We start from the raw sequence: 18,359 nt of genomic DNA on the forward strand, positions 1-18,359 counted from the left end.
AGGTAATTAAGCAAAATGAGAAACTTTGATCCTTAATTTATCAGTTTTATAATACCAAAGCAAAAAAAAGAAAGATAACCCCATATTCTCATCCACAATAAGAAAAATATCTTTGGAGCTAAAAATAAAAATTTCTAACTTAAAAACATTTTTTCATTTTAAAATATAACATAAATATTAACTGATCCTTACAGTAAATGCAATCTCTGGGTGAATTAAATAAATTTCACAACAATTTTTATTGGACCCAGCAGTCGGCAACAATATTACTTTGACAATCACGGCAAGAAGGCACTGCATGGAACACAAGCGAAAGCCCTAAGATGACTGCTTACAGATCTGTGATTGTTAGCTTTCAAACTATGTTTCACACACGAAAAACTGTCCTTCTGAAAACCAAAAATATTAGAATATTATACTCTAGCTGTATGGCTTCAGAGGCTTCCAGGTTAAAATATTATTTTCAATCCTTAATATTTAAAGACAGTAATTAGGATTCACTTCCCTTAGCTAAACTTTCCAACTCTCAATCATGGTATAATACTAACTTTCTTCAATTTTATTGGTCTTTCCAGAGACACCCCATAATGCGTATGATCCCAAAACCCACACAATCTTGTGATGTGCCCTAACTGGGAAGGTCCTATGGCTCATTGCCTAAATCTGACTAAAACTTAACTACCTCTTTAAACATACTTTTTGTATTGATATTGTTATTTTAGCTATATCTTCACTGACAGAATAAAAATAAGACTTCCTCCTCAAAAGAATAAAATATGAAATCAAATGTTACAATTTAAATTAGTACATACTGTAATGAGTACTATCAAGAACAGAAGATTAATTTTGTTGGAGCCAAATCACAGTTAGGGTTCTAGCCATCCACGGGGCTCAACATTAAAAAGGGGGGGCAGGTGGACAGAGGAAAAAGGAGGGGCCTCTCCAGTAGATACAGGAGGAAAAAAAGTTAGCTCCAATCCTAAAAGGGAACATATGTGAAGGAAATCATCCAACCATCCATCCAAGTATTGATGGAATACCTAAGATACATCAGGCATATGTATACATCACATATGACTTGACCAGCGAGAAACAGAGAGAGGTCTCATCAAGCAAGTGACAGATGAGGAAAGAGCTAGAAAGCTATTTACATTGATTTCTGGGGAAATATACTCCAGCCAGATGGAGAGCCAGTGCAGAGGCCCTGAGACAAGAGCTGACCTGAGGGATTTGAGGAACAGAATGGAGAACAGAGTGGGTGGAGCAGAGAAAAATCAATAGAAACACAGGAGACAAGAGCAACAGAAAAATGGCAAGGAGTCCTTGGATGGTGCGTGTGCACACGGGTGTGCTGTAGAGGGTGGGCACACACCAAGAGCGGCTCATAGTCTGAGTAATGGTGTTTTGGTTTAGATTTCTCCACTGCTCACCTACAGGCCGGTACCCACTTTTTAAAGCACAATCATGTAGCTTCACTTGCAGCAAAAACAATTCCTTCCACTTCATTTTCTTTTGTTTTGATACCTGCTTTGGTTTTGAATAACTTTCCTGTAAGTTAGCATTATTTCCTTTACTGTTTAGAATTCATTCTGAATTTCACACCACTCCCACACTAGATATAGCTTATTCTTCATAAGTGGTTTTACTCATGTTTTCCTTAGCTCTGTAGGTTAAGATGAGACTAGGCACCAGCAAAGCAAACTACATTCCACACCAGCCACATTTACATGTGTCTAGCTTTGTTCTCTTTGCTAAGGAAGGGCCCTGTTGGGCTGGAGCACTTGCCCCAGGACACTTGGCTGTTTCCTACACTGCCTGACTTCCACACAGGCGTGCCAGCATTGGACACATTGCTCATCTCCTTTTCCTTCCGTTAGGCCTATTCTTTCTAAACACTTTCAGCCAGATTCTTCTGGCCGAGATTTCTACTTGGGAACATATTAAATGGAACAACTCATTAACTGATTTCTTTGAGGGGTTGATCCAGTGCCTTCCATGCCCTGGCAAGCACTCTAGCAATGGATGGCACCTCATTTCTTTTTCCTTTTCCTTTTCTATGTTGAGATAAGACTTCGATAAAATTTCCAGATTGGCCTTGAACTAGTAATCCTTTTGCCCCCTCCTCTGGAATGGGTGGGGTTATAGGGTGTGCCACTGTACATGACCTTTTTGCTTAAATTTTATGTTGATTTCAACAGGAGCTAGGGATAGCTCAGTACTCCAGTATTTGTCTAGACATGTCTATGGGTCTGATCCCCATTATATCAGCATCATCAACAAAACCAACAGATTTCACGTGAGAGTAATGGTAATGTCAATCGTATAAACACAGCAGCAACACAAGCGATCTCCAACACGCCTGAGCACTGGCTGTGCTAGCAACACTTTATATGTATTATATTAACTTTCTTTTCTTTTTAGTTTTTTAGCCTATGCTGCTGGCCTTGAACTCCCAATCATCCTGCTTCAGTCTACAGATAGCTGAACCTACAGACATGCAGCAGCATGCCCAGCCTACATGTATTACGTTAATATATTTGGCAGAATTCTGTGACTGACACCACTTTTTTGATCCTCATCTTATAGATGAAACAAAACAAAATAAAACAAAATTTAAAAAACCCAATTTCTGGCATTTTTATGTGACACCCAAATCAAAACTTTACTTCAGCTACATCTTTCCCACCGTCCACTCACAAATAGAAACCTAGGCCTCAAGAATGGCCTCTGTGTTGTCTTCACTTCTCTGGTGTTTTTCTTAAGATTTCCTGTGAAGCTCTGTAAGTAATTCAACTTATTTTTAACTTATTTTTTTTGTTTTGTTCCAGTTTTAAAGCAGGGTTTCATGGAGTCCCTATATAGCCAAGACTGGCCTTGAACCCTTGATCTTCCAGCCTCAGCCTCCTGAGTCCTATGATTAAAAGCATCTGCCACCATGCCTGCTGAGTTGGATTACTTCTCCTTCTCTGTTTGCTTTATCTCTATATTGCAGTGCCATCCTTTACCATAACTTCTGTATTTTGCAGATCTTTCTTGCATAAGCCAATGTAAAAATCAAGTGGTAGCTTAACAGACATCCTCATCTCAGATTCAGCCTAACCAGTTTCTAATCTGAAGTTCAATTCTAGTCATTATATAGCTCCATCCCCAGAAAAAATGTCATATCCAGTATCACCTACAGTTTTCTAACCACAGAGCCAGCAGATGAGGCAAACCAAAACAGTATAGCAAGGTCCTACTAGATCCACCTTCCAGTCTGCCACCAGGAAGACATCAACTCTACAAAGCACTTCTGAGGATGCACAGATCTTCCCTCTGAATGGTCCTGCAGCCAGCACACCTATTGTCTTGTTCCAGAGTTAAAGGCCCACAAGTGCTTTCTACCCATTCTCTCTCTCTTCCTGTATCACACATCCCCCCCCCCCCCGAAACCTAAAAGTATCCCATGCTCCATCCTTGAAACAAAAGAAACAAAACAAAACAGAAACAAAACACTCCCTGTTTAGGGTCATTCCTCTCCACTGTAATTACAGTTGTTTCTAATTCTGCACTCGTTTTATTTCCTTAAATGAATTATACTATTTACCTCAACATTAGTACAGAAGCCAGACTGTAGTCAGTGTTTCTGAGCACACCAAAGCCAAAGCATTAACTCACATTTATGTTCATCCAATTTAGTAATGAGTTTAAGGCAATCATTTTAGATGCTTCTAGGTCAAAGAATAGGGGATAAATATATCTTTAGTGATGCATCAGAGTTTATCTTTATAAAGTTAACTTTACGCTCTAGCTGTTCTGGATACCAAAAGATACATGGAGAACGGTAATCTCTTTAAAGGAAGAGGATGTATTTTTTTTTAATAGAGAAATGTTATGTGACTATGTTATCAATATTTGAAAAGAATTGTTTTGAAAAAATGAGCTTATGGTGATGAATTTCTTCAAGCAGATTGATAACTATTTGGCAAATGAATACATCTAAATGGATGTATACAAGATGTGAAATGGTCATCAGATTTTCACACAGAAATTAACTTTTTCTTTTAAAAATATTTTAAATGAGTTATAGGAAATGATTTATTTCATATTATTTAGAGAATAATAAATGGGCTTTGGAAAAAATGAAAATTAAGATATTAGGAACAAAACATGGTAGTTAACAGTGATGAGTTCTTGAGAGTTTCACAGAGTGTCACCTGGCATGTAAACACTTTGGCAAACTGCTAAACATGGTCGGGAGTTCTCTCTCCTCTCCCACCCTCTGTCTCCTAAAAGCTGTGCCAAGTCAAATAATTTCTACTGAATCAAGAACAGAATGTAAAACAAGGAACAATGCAGACTCAAGAAACCTTATATTATATAGAAATCGCCTTACTAGGTATCAATCCATGAGCATTCTATGAGAATACTAAGAAATTAGCTAAGAAACAGTTTTCAGAAAAAATGAAATCACTGAAGCTGTCAGAGTTAAACAGGAAAATATTCACAAGATAGGAACTTACCACAATAGACAATAGTAAAAGTAGGGAGTAGGTCAGCAACCAGGGGCAAGAGAGAGAAAACAGAAAGCATTTTAATTAGGGGAATTTCAAAACATTTAAGCAGCAAATGGTAGCAAACACATTTTTAAAATGCAAGCATCCACTTAAGTTTAACAAGTACAGCAAAAACCACACGTGCACCAAGTTCAGACGCTATGAAGCTGAAGACCCAGCACAGGCAGTGACAAGGATGCAAACAGGGAAGCAAGGTCTATGCAACCTCCATGCAGCACATGACGGGAGGATGGTGTTAGTGTCAAAACCAGTGGAGAGGGCGTCGCCCAGGGGTCGATTTAGCATCAAGCTGACTAGTCAAAAACTGCTCAGAGGTTTTAATATATTCTTAATTTTATATCCAGTTTTCAGCTAACTTTGCTCCATGTTAGAATACCCACGAGGAGCCTTATCCCTTGGAGATGGCTGTGGCCAGCCTCTGCATATATCTAAACGAAGCCACAGAAATAGATTATATTGTAGGTATTAATGAGGTCATGCACATTTAATCTGGAGGATGAAGGTAAATGTGACGGCTCATGTAAAGATAAGTAGAGGCAGGCACTATTTCAGAATGGGAGGACATCTATTGGTGACATCTGTCTCTAAGTGTTCTTTCTGGGTCTCCACAAGAGAGGACTGCAAAGAATCAAACGGAGAAGCCTGCTGTATCCAGCCAGTGTGAGTCGAGAGGCAGAGCCACACACCTAACTCAAGACCCTAGTCAATATTAGGGCGTAATTTAGAGAATTTTCTCCTTTACAGAAAGATGAAAAATTCAATTTCAGATAAGACTGATTTTATATTTAACATTTCCAAATTTAACTACTACATATAAGGAAGCAAATGTATTCATTATACAGGAATAAATGCCATCAGACTATAAAGTCAAACTTTTAAATGCTAAGTTTTCTTAGTATCTCTATCTTGCTCCCCCATCTATATATAAGTGACCAAAATAAATGTCTTTCCTGGGGTGAGGGCTCTACCCACGGCAAAGTGACTCACGACAAAATTAAGCACAACTTATCAATTCCAGCGTGCCCACTTCCCACCCGTATTTTGTTATCTCCACGGTCTGCATCCACCTTTACTGAAGGGATGTCACTAATACACAGGTGATTTTTATCTTATACAAAGGCACAGAAGATAGTATGTTCTCTGCCTGACAGCAGCACACAAGTGCAATGCTTTCTATTTATACCTCTGAGCAATATCGTACAAATCGACCTCTGTGAGTGAACATGGTTAGGAGAGAAATCTGTGTCTACGTGTTGATGACAGAAACACGTCAAAGGATAAAAACAAACCAGAGTGCTAACACAGTGGCTCATTTACCAAAGAATCTCATTAGTGAAACGGTTTCCATGCACTGCCTAGGACCTCCATATCAGACAGCTCTTAAAATAACTTACAGTAGTTTAACAACATTTCTTTGGTTAATGAATTCAGTTGATAAGCAGACAGCAACAGAATGCCCACAGCTAGCACATGTGGGCAAAGCATTGGCATAAGAAATCTGGTCAAGTCCATCTATTAGTGTCTTTAACTAACTAAAGCATTACCTACCTCCCAGCCAGTGCTCTGTGTAATAAAAAGTAAAAAAAGGGCAAGTCATAAAAAAAAACTGTTCAAAAGAACAAAGAGGCCAAAGGAAGGTCAGTTACACGGTACGTTACCACAAGTTCTTCTCAGAGGATAACAAAAGATTTTAAACAGAACATATTCTATCATCTAAGACCGAGAGAAATTTTATAACACACTTGTTCAAAACTCAATTCCTAAAATTTTGCCTTTGAAAAGCTAAGCTTTGAAAGTAAGAGTACTGTTTAGTCTAAGTACGCATTTTAGGGCACGGGAACCTGCCACTTATTCTGCCTGTGTCTGACTCAGGTCTCTGACTACTAGGAGCTGGTTCCACGGAAATATCCAGGTTAAACAGGACACACACTGCAGTTGTGACAAATGACAGGAACTGAATCACAAGGATGAAATTCTCTGGGAAACCACTAGCAGTCAGTGCTACGTGTTGCAGACTGGATGCGTATGATTGGCATCACAGGGCTCTCAAGGATGATGAAGTTCCTCAGAGCATGTGCATAATTCACTATAAAAATACCTCTTACCACCATGAAGCCTAACCAACCGTTTGTAACTTCAATATTTTCAAAGATTACAATAGAGTTCTGGCTTAACAGGAAAAGCCTACTTTACTTTCAGATTCTGTCTATTCATCTATAACAGCTTGGCCAAGGTGGTCAAGCTAGTAAAGAGCGAAACTGCTGTAGAACTGCATGCAGGAGTGGGTAGTCAGTCACTCCTCCACTGCCTTGTGGAGGTCGTGCGTGTGAAGGGAGCAAAATCATGCATGCAGAGGAGGGATAGGAGGAGGAGGAGGAGGAAGCCCAATAGAAACTTTCAGTGGAGCCAATGACTTAGTCAGAAGGCACCAACCACTAACAGTCTGTTTCATTTCCCACATAGTTTACCTGACTCTGATTTTGGTGAAGTACTAAATCCCTCTCTGAGCCGCATAGGAACTTGTCTCGGTCGTTGTTTTTATATGAGAAACATTGGGTGAGGGTGCATGTAGGAGAAACACAACTACAGCAGTAAAAATACCAGGATTTCATTACAGCTTCACATCACTCAATAAAAGTTAATTTACACATAAAAACCTTTTGGCAGCAAAGAAACAGGTGTCAATTTAAATATCAAACCCATAATTTAATCTACAATGTAATACAGAAATAAAATTCTAAAACATTGCTAAATAGTAATAATTCAAAATTTGACAAAGAAAAAAAGTCATTTGGGGAGTTCCTAATAGTTATGACCACTTTAGATAAATGCATTCCTTTGTTTGTTTGTTTGTTTTTGTTAATAAATCTGATTTTAACTAGGAACTATCTTTTAAACAAGTAAAATGGCCATCCCATGGGAGCTGGTTAGGCGTGAGCACAAGGCGTGTTAAGTCAACACTTCCCCAGCTAATAAAGTCAGAAGTGGGAGCTGTTACCTGATGGACGATTTTGCTGAATGCCTCCTGAAGTTTGCCATGAATTGTGGAGAGCTTCTTTGCATCCCGATTAGCTTCATGAATAGGAATGAGTACTTTGTAAACCTCATTAACTGCTTCGTACATGCCCGCCTACAAAAATAATATCTGTGAGATACCGCTTTCTTTTAGATCAATGAAAAATAAGATAATTAGAATTCATATTCACCATTTTTATTAAGATACTTCCCAATAGGTCTAATTTTTAAGTGTATTAAAAGCCGCCAGGCAGTGGTGGCACACGCCTTTAATCCCAGCATTCGGGAGGCAGAGGCAGGCGGATTTCTGAGTTCGAGGCCAGTCTGGTCTACAGAGTGAGTTCCAGGACAGCCAGGGCTACACAGAGAAACCTTGCTTCGGAAAAACCAAAACCAAAACCAAACCAACCAAACAAACAAAAAGCCTTAAAACCCAATTTTATGTAATGGATCATTTCCTCTGAACGGACTCCAGTGGGTATATATTTATACTCTATCCATCCATCAATACTTATGTTGATGTATAATTCAAACTCGACATCCTGTTCCTGTCTTTCCTACAATGACTTCACTAAGGTAAATATGTACATGTGCATATAAACTCTTAAAAACTAGTTCTGATTACTGCAAGAAATTCAATTATTATATAGGTAAGATTCCCGATTCTTTTAAAATCAGAGCATCTGTAGCCTCTGGGAAAACCTAAACCATTTACCTTTCCACAACTGTAAGTAGGCATAGGAATCTGCTTACTAGAAATTCTTGGCAAGTATTGAAATAACTTGATCTTTAAGGACATGCAGGTTTGGCGTGTTGGCACTCGGGCTGTACTTTCTCCTAGCAGATGGCACTGTAATGGGAGGAGAGAGCAGCTTCCCAGGGCGTCACAGATCAGCACATGTGCGTTCCCGAGGATAGGACTTCCATGATCTTACTGGCCAGATCACAGGAAGATCTCTAAGCAATAGCTTCAATGGGGAAATAAATTTAGCATAACTAAAATTCTCTAGTAAGTATCTTAATTAAATTAAAAAACGTGGGCTGACGAGATGGCTCAGCGGGTAAGAGCACTCACTGCTCTTCCGAAGGTCCTGAGTTCAAATCCCAGCAATCACATGGTGGCTCACAACCACACGTAATGAGATCTGATGCCCTCTTCTGGTGTGTCTAAGTCAGCTACCATATATATATATATTAAATAAATCTTTGGGGTGGAGCAAGTAGAGTTGACTGGGGCGAGCAGAGATCTTAAAAATTCAATTCCCAACAACCACATGAAGGCTCACAACCATTTGTACAGCTATAGTGTACTCACATACATAAAATAAATACATCTTTAAAAAAATTTAAAACTTAAAAAGAATATATTAATACTACATATAAATAAAAGAATTTCTGCACAACAGACTACTAGTCTGTAATCTAGATGTACTTCTGTGAATTACTTAAACTACATGTGTATTCAGACACAGAAAATTACTAAATTATTCTGTCAGTAGCAAAAAAATCCTCCAGTCTATGACAAAAATGGAATGATCATGGTCCTTAGAAACAGGACATTGTTGAAAGGAGTGAAGTCTGAAAAAATATTTTTAAGAGCTTGAAAATCATTACAGTTAAGCCTGTGGGATCTAAGGACCAGCAAGGATAAAGATGGCAATCACGCCAGTACACCAGCACTGGCTAACGAGTGGGCTCTCTCTACATATGAACGTCTTTATGTGAACTCCTTCCTCATGCCAACCCGAGGTACAAATTATTATTCGATGTGTCTAACAGTTAAGAAAAGTGAGACATGGGCTGGTGAGATGGCTCAGTTGGTAAGAGTACCCAACTGCTCTTCCAAAGGTCCGGAGTTTAAATCCCAGCAACCACATGGTGGCTCACAACCATCCGTAACGAAATCTGACACCCTCTTCTGGAGTGTCTGAAGACAGCTACAGCGTACTTTACATATAATAAAAGAAAAAAAAAAAAAGAAAAGTGAGACATGAAGAGACTGAAATAACAAAGCGGCAGCAGAGCGGCTCTGGACATCATCTGCTCTACCCTTTCATGGTCCCAACTGGTGCTGGGACAGTAAGCAGTAAAATCAAAGGAAGCAGCGACTCAGTCTATCACATTTGCTCAAGGTTAGGGAAGTTAGGTTATATCCTTCTATAAATGCCTGTCCTGGATCTCCTTAGCGGTCTTGGCTTCGATTCTTCGCATACAGATGGGAGGGAACAAGGACTCGAGTTATACAAGCAGGGCAGGCAGGTAAGGGATGCAGGATGAACTCTGATAGGTGAGAACCAGTCCTCCAAAACCTACTCAGAAAGGTTCACTGCACAAGCCCAGCTCAACACATAGGGACAGATGATCTCCAGTTCACCTGAGAGGCACACTGTAAACGTGTGTTAATCTACTCAGAACTTAAAAAGCCCAGAGAAGTTTTGTTCTCTCTTTTTTTAAAATTTAAAGGTTTCAGAAAATATTTTGTAAACCAAGAAAATAACTGTAGCAGATTAACCCTGGTTCATAAACAAGTAGATGAGAGCACCGGGGAAAGCCACAGGTCACTAGGGTACACACAGTGGGAGAAACAGCCACAGAGCTGAAGGACAGCTCGTAAGGACACCTGCAGCCAACACTCTCAAAGGAAAGGTAAGGGTGAAAGGCAGAAACACTGACATATGTGTCACTTATGGACCTGGAAACTGTGGGACAGAGCGAACAAAGTCACTTACCATGGAGAAGGAAGCAGCCGCTTGTTCCAGTAAGCCCACCAGTCCCGATTCAGTGAAGTACTTTCCAGAGCAAATGCCTTCTTCATCTGGAGATACCACATCATCTGAGACAGCAGATTCTTCCAATACATTAGATGAAATATTCTAGGGAAAAATATTGAAGAGGTATTGGCAGTGAATCACTTTCCTGGCATGGACAGTGATCATGACGTAAGTGACAACTAGATATCACTATTAGCTCAGGTAGGAGAGCCTATCCTCAGCTGGGAGAGACCCTGGAGCCAGCCCTACGCACAGACACACAACGGAAGTGAGAGATCTCTGTTTAAAAGATGATGATAAAATTACAACACTGTTGCTAGAAAACTCCCCCCGTAACAGCAAGTTGTAGAAGTAAACTGTCTTCTGATCTTCACAGATGTATCAAAGCACATCATAAACACACACAATTAAAAACATTTGTAGGAGGGCTGGAGAGATGGCTCAGCTGCTAAGAGCACGACTGCTCTTCCAGAGGTCCTGAGTTCAAATCCCAGCAACCACATGGTAGCTCACAACCATCTGTAATGGGATCTGATACCCTGTTCTGGGGTGTCTGAAGAGGGTGACAGTGTGTGTGTAAAATAAATAAATCTTTAAACAAAAACATTTGTAGGAAAGAAGTCAAGATGGCTAAGCAGTTAAGAATACTGGCTGTTCTAGAGGACCTAGGATCGAAGCCCTAATTTCAATCCTCAATTGAAAATCAGGTTCTCTTTAATAGGGCTGGAGATCTATCTCAGTGGAGGCAAACATGCCCTGATTATATTCTCAGAAGAGCAGGCAAAATAAAGAGTGCAATCTAAGAGTACAGTCATTCACCTTGCCAAGGTCTGGCCTTACTTCCTGCTTCCAAAGGACACAGCAGATCCCTACCTGGAATGTTACGCATCCAACAGGAAGATACTTCCGATCTTCCAGCATGCTCAGATACTCGGCGACAAGGGCTGCGGAGTGGACCAGGCACTGAGCAGCTTCGGCATGATTGCTTCGTTCAGAGTGCTTGCCAGCCATGTTCTGCAACCAGGTCAGGCGCAGGTCTGGAGACGTCTGGTAGCCCTTGGCGATTCTAATCACAACAGAAGTGATTATTAGTGCCACTAGCATCCCGAAGTGATTGCGAGTTCAGAGGGTTCCTCAGATTATCTATCTAGACAAGTTCCTGCTAGGGCATCAACCTGTTATGACAAGTGTTTAAGTGGCTGGAAAATGTCACTGTGTACGGATAGAGAAGTCACTGTGAAATGGACACTATCATTTTGGGTTGGGGTAAAGAGACTTGAGATGTGGCTGCTAAGAAAACTATATTTAAATTTAAAAATATGGGGCTGGTGAGATGGCTCAGCGGGTAAGAGCACCGGACTGCTCTTCCGAAGGTCCGGAGTTCAAATCCCAGCAACCACATGGTGGCTCACAACCATCTGTAACAAGATCTGATGCCTTCTTCTGGAGTGTCTGAAGACAGCTACAGTGTACTTACATATAATAAATAAATAAATCTTTAAAAAATTTTTGAAATATATATTAATATATTTTATATGACATATATACTTATACATTAATTATATAATAAATACTTATATATTATTTATGAATATATAAGGAAAAATAGAAAAATATACATCTTTATTTGAAGAGTTTTTAATTTGTGTGTCATCTTATGATGGACAAAACTGGGAAAGAGAGGACCCCATAGAAAGAAAACTCTGACTTCTGTTTCTGTGTCTAACAAGATATAGTGGCAACTACAAATTTCTCAAAATCTGTACCTAGAAATACTATCTCTAATCATAACCACATTCTGAAATTATGACAATTCATATTACATTAAACATTCATATTCTATTTTTTTTAAAGATTGTTTTTTACATTTAAAATGTGAGCTTGAGGCTTTTCTAAGAAGTTCGAGATCTAGGACACCAAATTAATTAATTAACTAGTAAATTAATTGTACTTTTTCTGGCCTGCTTGCTCAGGCCATATTTATTTCATATATGTGGGTACACTCACTGTCTTCAGACACACCAGAAGAGGGCATCAGATCTCATTATGGATGGTTGTGAGCCACCATGTGGTTGCTGGCATTTGAACTCAGGACCTCTGCAAGAGCAGTCATTGCTCTTAACTGCTGAGCCATCTCTCCAGACCCCAAATTTATCTTTTAAAAATTCTCTCTCTTTTCTTTTCCTTTTTTCTTTTTGGCAAGCAATAAACATTCTGTATTCTGAGGCTCTACCTTTGATCCCTTGCACTGCACACCCCACAACACAACAGCAAGCTGAAGTTAATGTTTCAACTCTTACGTTCTGTGTGTGGGTGTTCTGCCTTCATGCATGTCTCTCCACCCAGTGTACCTGGTGCTCATGGAGACCAGAGAGGGTGAAAGGTCCTGAGCGGGTGCAGTGGTAGATGACTCTGAACACTGAACCTGGGTCCTCTGCAAGAGCAGAAAATGCTCTTAACTGCTGAGTAATCTCTCTAGTCCACACGGAAGAGTTTAAAACCACTGACAAAAGAAGCAACCTCAGAAAAGCACAGTCTTTGCCTTCTGCAGACACCAGGCACACAAGCAGTACAGACACACGTGCAAGCAGAGTACGCACTCACACACACACACATCTCTATTATAAAGAGTACTCACACACACACATCTCTATTATAAAGAGTACTCACACACACAGACACATCTCTATTATAAAGAGTACTCACACACACACACACATCTCTATTATAAAGAGTACTCACACACACACATCTCTATTATAAAGAGTACTCACACACACACACACATCTCTATTATAAAGAGTACTCACACACACACACACACATCTCTATTATAAAGAGTACTCACACACACACACATCTCTATTATAGAGTACTCACACACACACACACACACACACATCTCTATTATAAAGAGTACTCACACACACACACATCTCTATTATAAAGAGTACTCACACACACACACATCTCTATTATAAAGAGTACTCACACACACACACACATCTCTATTATAAAGAGTACTCACACACACACACATCTCTATTATAAAGAGTACTCACACACACACACATCTCTATTATAAAGAGTACTCACACACACACACACACACACACACACACATCTCTATTATAAAGTCACTTAAATATTTTTTTTACATTTTTTCTCATCAACAGTTACCCAGGGTCTTTCAAATCCCATAATGCAAACAGGGTGGGTCACATGAAGGCTACCTGTACATGAGATCAATCAGCATTTCTGGGTCTTCCTGATGCTCCTTCATCTTAACAGTGTCAGAAAGGATCATATGGAGATTGAAGACCAAATCTTGGACCTGCAGTAGAGAATCATAAACATTTCCTGTCACTCATTCCCAATAACTGAATGAGTCTGGAAGCTTTTGTTTTTTTGTTTTTCGAGACAAGGTTCTGGGTGTCCTGGAACTCGCTTTGTAGACCAGGCTGGCCTCAAACTCAGAAATCCACCTGCCTCTGCCTCCCAGAATGGTAGGATTTGGAAGCTATTTTTGATAAGCTTCTAGAACTTTGAAAACAAGTTACAGCAAGTATGTGGGTGTGGCAAAGGGAGGCATTCTTCAGTTGACTACACTGTAAGCAGGAATGAGGTGCAGCAAAGTCAGGACTGCAGGAGCACAGGAGGAAACTGTCTTTCACTGTCTTTAACAGTCAGCTCGGTGCAACTAGTTTTCCTAAAGGCAAGCTAATATTTGAGTAACAGGCAGGAACTGCCTACATCTACTGCTACAAATGAGCAGAATTACACAACTGGATTAACTATTTTAAGAACAGGGTGTTTGGAGATGGTTGAGTTTGTCTTCAGCACCCAAAGGCCAGGTGTGGTGGCCAGCATTTCATCTAATTCCAGCAAAAACAGGAGGCAAAGACTGGAGGATCCTTGGGCCTTACTGTCAGCATCCTAGTCAAACTAGGAACTCCAGGTTCAGTGACAGAGGGTGAGAAAGTGACTGAGGAATGACAATCGACTTTGACCTCTGGGGCTTCACATGTATGAACATGTGAAAAAACACATGTGCACAGAAACACACATGTGCACGCACACACAGTAGCATTTCTCACCTGATCAGGAAATGTGGTTTCCCTCAATTCTAGATCTTCTTCAGCATATGTCAAAATAGTTTTTAGAGAGCGTCTTAAGAATTCTTCATTAAAATTCTGAGACGTACCCACCAAAGAGGACAGTGACATCGTCACTTGCATTTTCACTCTGGCAAAGTTCTGTGAAAGGGAAATTGCAGCAATTAAGGCAGTCAAAAGAAAACGTGCTTCTGTTTCCCTGCAAAGGGAAAGGGCTAGGACCATGGCCCAGTGCTAGGTGCTTGCTTAGCTTGTGTCCTAGGTTTGATCCCAATACTGCAAATAAACAAAATCAAAGTTTGGTGGAAAAAATGCTATTCTGAAACATTTTTTTTTAAGTAATGAAATATACACAATGCAATCTGATTTTTTAAAAAGATGCTGTGGACTCCAGGGAACTAAGCAGCACCTCTCCTGCAGCCTTCCTTCCTCACACCCATCTCTCCTGCAGCCTTCCTTCCTCACACCCTATCTATCCCTCTGTCTCACTCCTGGGAACCTCTGGTCACTCAAGGGGATCAGATCAACTAAGTGATTTTTCACTCTCCTACCCATCTACCAATTCCAATTTCCTAGTCTTATCCCAGGTTTGTAGCAGACCAAATGCTGTGTGTGGTCTCCCCTTCTTGTCTGGCCTCACTCCCAAGGAACTAAGCAGATTTTCTCCTATAGCCTTCCTTCTCTCCTATCTCTTTGTCTCAATCACCAATAACCAGAGACACTCTCTCCCTAGAAATCCACTGATGGCCAGAAAATCAGATCCTCCAGAGAGCCAAATCTTTGAGGCAGGCCTCAGTGGCCTTCCCCATTCCTGTGTGTAGCTCTAGATACCTAGAAACAAGTCTACTTGGGACTTGCAGTACCTGCACATCAGGTTCTCAGAAGTAACTCCAAGCAGGCAACTCACTGGCACTACATGCTCCTAAGACCCAGAGAGGGCAACAGAAACCAAGGAATGTAAAATCCAACAAAGACCAGATAATAAGACCCAGAATTACAATCATCTCAAACCCAGATGCCAACATAAAAACACAACCAATAACAGCCAGAAAGATGCAGGACAATATTAGAGTCCAGAAATCCTACCTCAACAGGCCTCAAGTATTCCAATACAGCTGAAGATGAGACAAAGACTTCAAAAGAGCTATTATGAATGTAATCAAGGACCTGAAAGAGGATATGAATCTACTAGTAAAATCTATGAAAACACAAACAGTGAAATAAAATGAAGAAAAGAGTTCAGAACATGAGAGTAGAAATGGAATCCCTAAAAACTAAACAGGTAAAATTAGAAATGAAAAATTTAGGAACTCAAATAGGAAACTTAGAGGCAAGCCATATCAACAGAATCCAGGACAAGATAGAGGAAATAGACACTTTAGTCAAACAAAGTATTAAAACCAACCAACCACCAAATCATACCAAACCAAGCCAGGCATGGTGGCACACACCTTTAATCCCAGTACTTGGGAGGCAGAGGCAGGCGGATTTCTGAGTTCGAGGCCAGTCTGGTCTACAAAGTGAGTTCCAGGACAGCTAGAGCTACACAGAGAAACCCTGTCTCGAAAAACAAAACAAAATACAAAAAATAAACAAGCAAAAAAACCCAAACCAAACCTTTTGGCACAAAGCATCCAGAAAATCTTGGACACTATGAAGAGACTAATAGGAACAGAGAAAGAAGAAGCCACCTATGTCAAAGGCACAGAAAACGTGGTCTACAAGTTCATAGAAGAAAATTTCCCTCACCAAAAGAAGGAAATATCTATTAAAGTACAAGAAGCAAACAGAACACCAAATACATTGGACCACAAATGAAATTCCCCATGATGTGTTATAATAAAAACACTAAACGTACAGAACAAAGAAAGAATATTAAAAGCTACAAGGGAAACTGACCAACTAACATATACAGGCAGACCTATTAAAATAATGCCTGTTTTTTCAATGGAACCTTCTAAAAGGCAGAAGGGTCTGGACAGATGTTCTGTAAAGTCTCAGAGACACCAGAAGCCAGGCCAGTTTATTATACCCAGTAAAACCTTCAGTCACAATAGATGGAGAAAGAAAGACAATCAACAATGAAACCAAAGTTAAGCAGTATCTCTCTATTCCAGCTAGAAGGGGACACGAGAAACTTCAACATGAAAGTCTTAACGACCCAAGAAAACACAAGGGATAAATAAGCTCAGAACTACAAATAAATACAGGGGGAAAAACTCACACCACCACAACAAAATGACAGGAATTAGTAAACACTGTACGTTAATAACTCCCAATATCAATGGCTTCAATGATTCAATAAAGAGACACTGATTAACAGATCACACTATAAAACAGGATATATTCTTTTGATGCATCCAAGAAACATAACCATTTTTAAATTAATGATTTATTTGTTTATGTATGTGGGTATTTTGTCTGCATGTATCCCTGTACACCAGAAGAGAGCATCAAATCCCATGGGACTACATTTGTAAGTGTCTATGGGCCATCATGTGGATGCTGGGAAGTGAACTCAAGAACTCTGGAAGATCAGCCAGTGCTCTTAATAGCTAAGCCATTTCTCCAACCTCAAGAAATATATTTTAATATCAAAGGATAAACATAATCTCAGGATAAAAGAACAGAAGATATTTCAAGCAAATGAACCCAAGAAACAAGCCAGGGTAGCCATTTTAATATCAGACAAAATAACCTTTAGACTAAAATTAATCTGAACAGATGGGGAATGATACCACATATTCACTAAATGAAAAATACATCAAGAAAATATTGCAATTCTAAATAATTATGCACCAAGCACAAGGGCAGAGGACCCTAGACTACAGAAACACACACACACACACACACACACACACACACACACACACACACACAGAGAGAGAGAGAGAGAGAGAGAGAGAGAGAGAGAAGGAAGAGCAGCGGCCTGCATCCATCCGTCTACTTCCTGACTGGGGATGTGAGCGGCCAGTGCTTCCAGCCCTTGCAGCCTTGATTGCCTGCCATGATAAAATGCACCTTGAGCTAGGAGTGAAAACAAACCTGCTCTCCCTTCAGATGCTTCTGTCATGGTCTTTATCCAACAAGAGGAAAAGAAACTAAAACACCAATGCTCCCTATTTTGTCAAAAATCTCTTCACACTTGACAGGGACTAAATAGCTTCAGGGATGCCTTTCCTTCAACTAATATATCTCCTGTTTGTCTTCAGAACATAGTCCTCTGTAGAGCTCAAAAGCACTGTGTTCCAGTTCCATCTGAGGTTGCAAGATGACCTGATGTCAGTATATCCAATGCACCTCGTTTCCTGTTGACTTCCTTGGGCCTGCCCATGCTCACCCTGCTCTTCATAGGATGAGCCTACTCCAGTCCTTGCTGCCTTTAAACTGTCAGTTTCTCATTCCTAAAACCAGTACTTTCGTCAACAGCCATCCCATTTCTGCTCTGAGTCACTGCAATAACTTCCTGGTTAATCACCTGACTGTTTTTTAGGCCTGCACTCCATCTTCTGTGTAAAATACTAAATGCCTATTAATCATTCCTTTATAATTTGCCAGTGTCTCCCACAGTGTGAACAATAAAATTCAAGTAGTCAAGAGAGTAATATATTACACTCTGTAGTGGGGTCATAGTGAAGAACAACTTAGCATCACTGCCAGTTTGAAATTACTTCCTTCTACTCAGAGATGCTAATCTATAAATGCTAATGTATAAATTGTCTTTCTTTTTTTTTCCTAAACAGGAAAAAAAAAATCCCAGAACAACAGAAAATGCTAACAAGAACAACTTTCAAGAAATTCCATGGGTAGTCAAATATTAGGGACTTTAAAAAACTAGATGAAATTCATAATGCAACTAGAATCTCTTGGTTATAAGAACCTGGCACCCAACAGAAATAGAG

General features: G+C 39.9%; 1 protein-coding gene across 13 annotated transcripts in view; it reads right to left on the reverse strand.

Annotated features, from left to right (window-relative positions):
* Positions 1–18,359, reverse strand: part of Dock7 (dedicator of cytokinesis 7) — a 194,295-nt gene that overhangs the window by 11,103 nt on the left and 164,833 nt on the right. For 8 of the 13 annotated variants that reach the window (XM_006503314.4, XM_006503313.4, XM_006503308.4 and 5 more), the window contains 6 exons: positions 14,440–14,598; positions 13,576–13,676; positions 11,216–11,408; positions 10,301–10,444; positions 7,555–7,686; positions 6,105–6,119 (listed from right to left, as the gene is read on the reverse strand). In XM_006503314.4, the coding sequence (XP_006503377.1) occupies positions 6,105–6,119; positions 7,555–7,686; positions 10,301–10,444; positions 11,216–11,408; positions 13,576–13,676; positions 14,440–14,598 (744 nt within the window). Of the gene's footprint in view, positions 1–4,502; positions 6,120–7,554; positions 7,687–10,300; positions 10,445–11,215; positions 11,409–13,575; positions 13,677–14,439; positions 14,599–18,359 lie in introns of all 13 variants that reach the window. The other 5 variants (NM_026082.5, NM_001290636.1, XM_006503310.4 and 2 more) reach the window with 2 other exon arrangements.

Source organism: Mus musculus, chromosome 4, assembly GCF_000001635.26.
Source record: "Mus musculus strain C57BL/6J chromosome 4, GRCm38.p6 C57BL/6J".
Taxonomy (NCBI): Eukaryota; Metazoa; Chordata; class Mammalia; order Rodentia; family Muridae; genus Mus; species Mus musculus.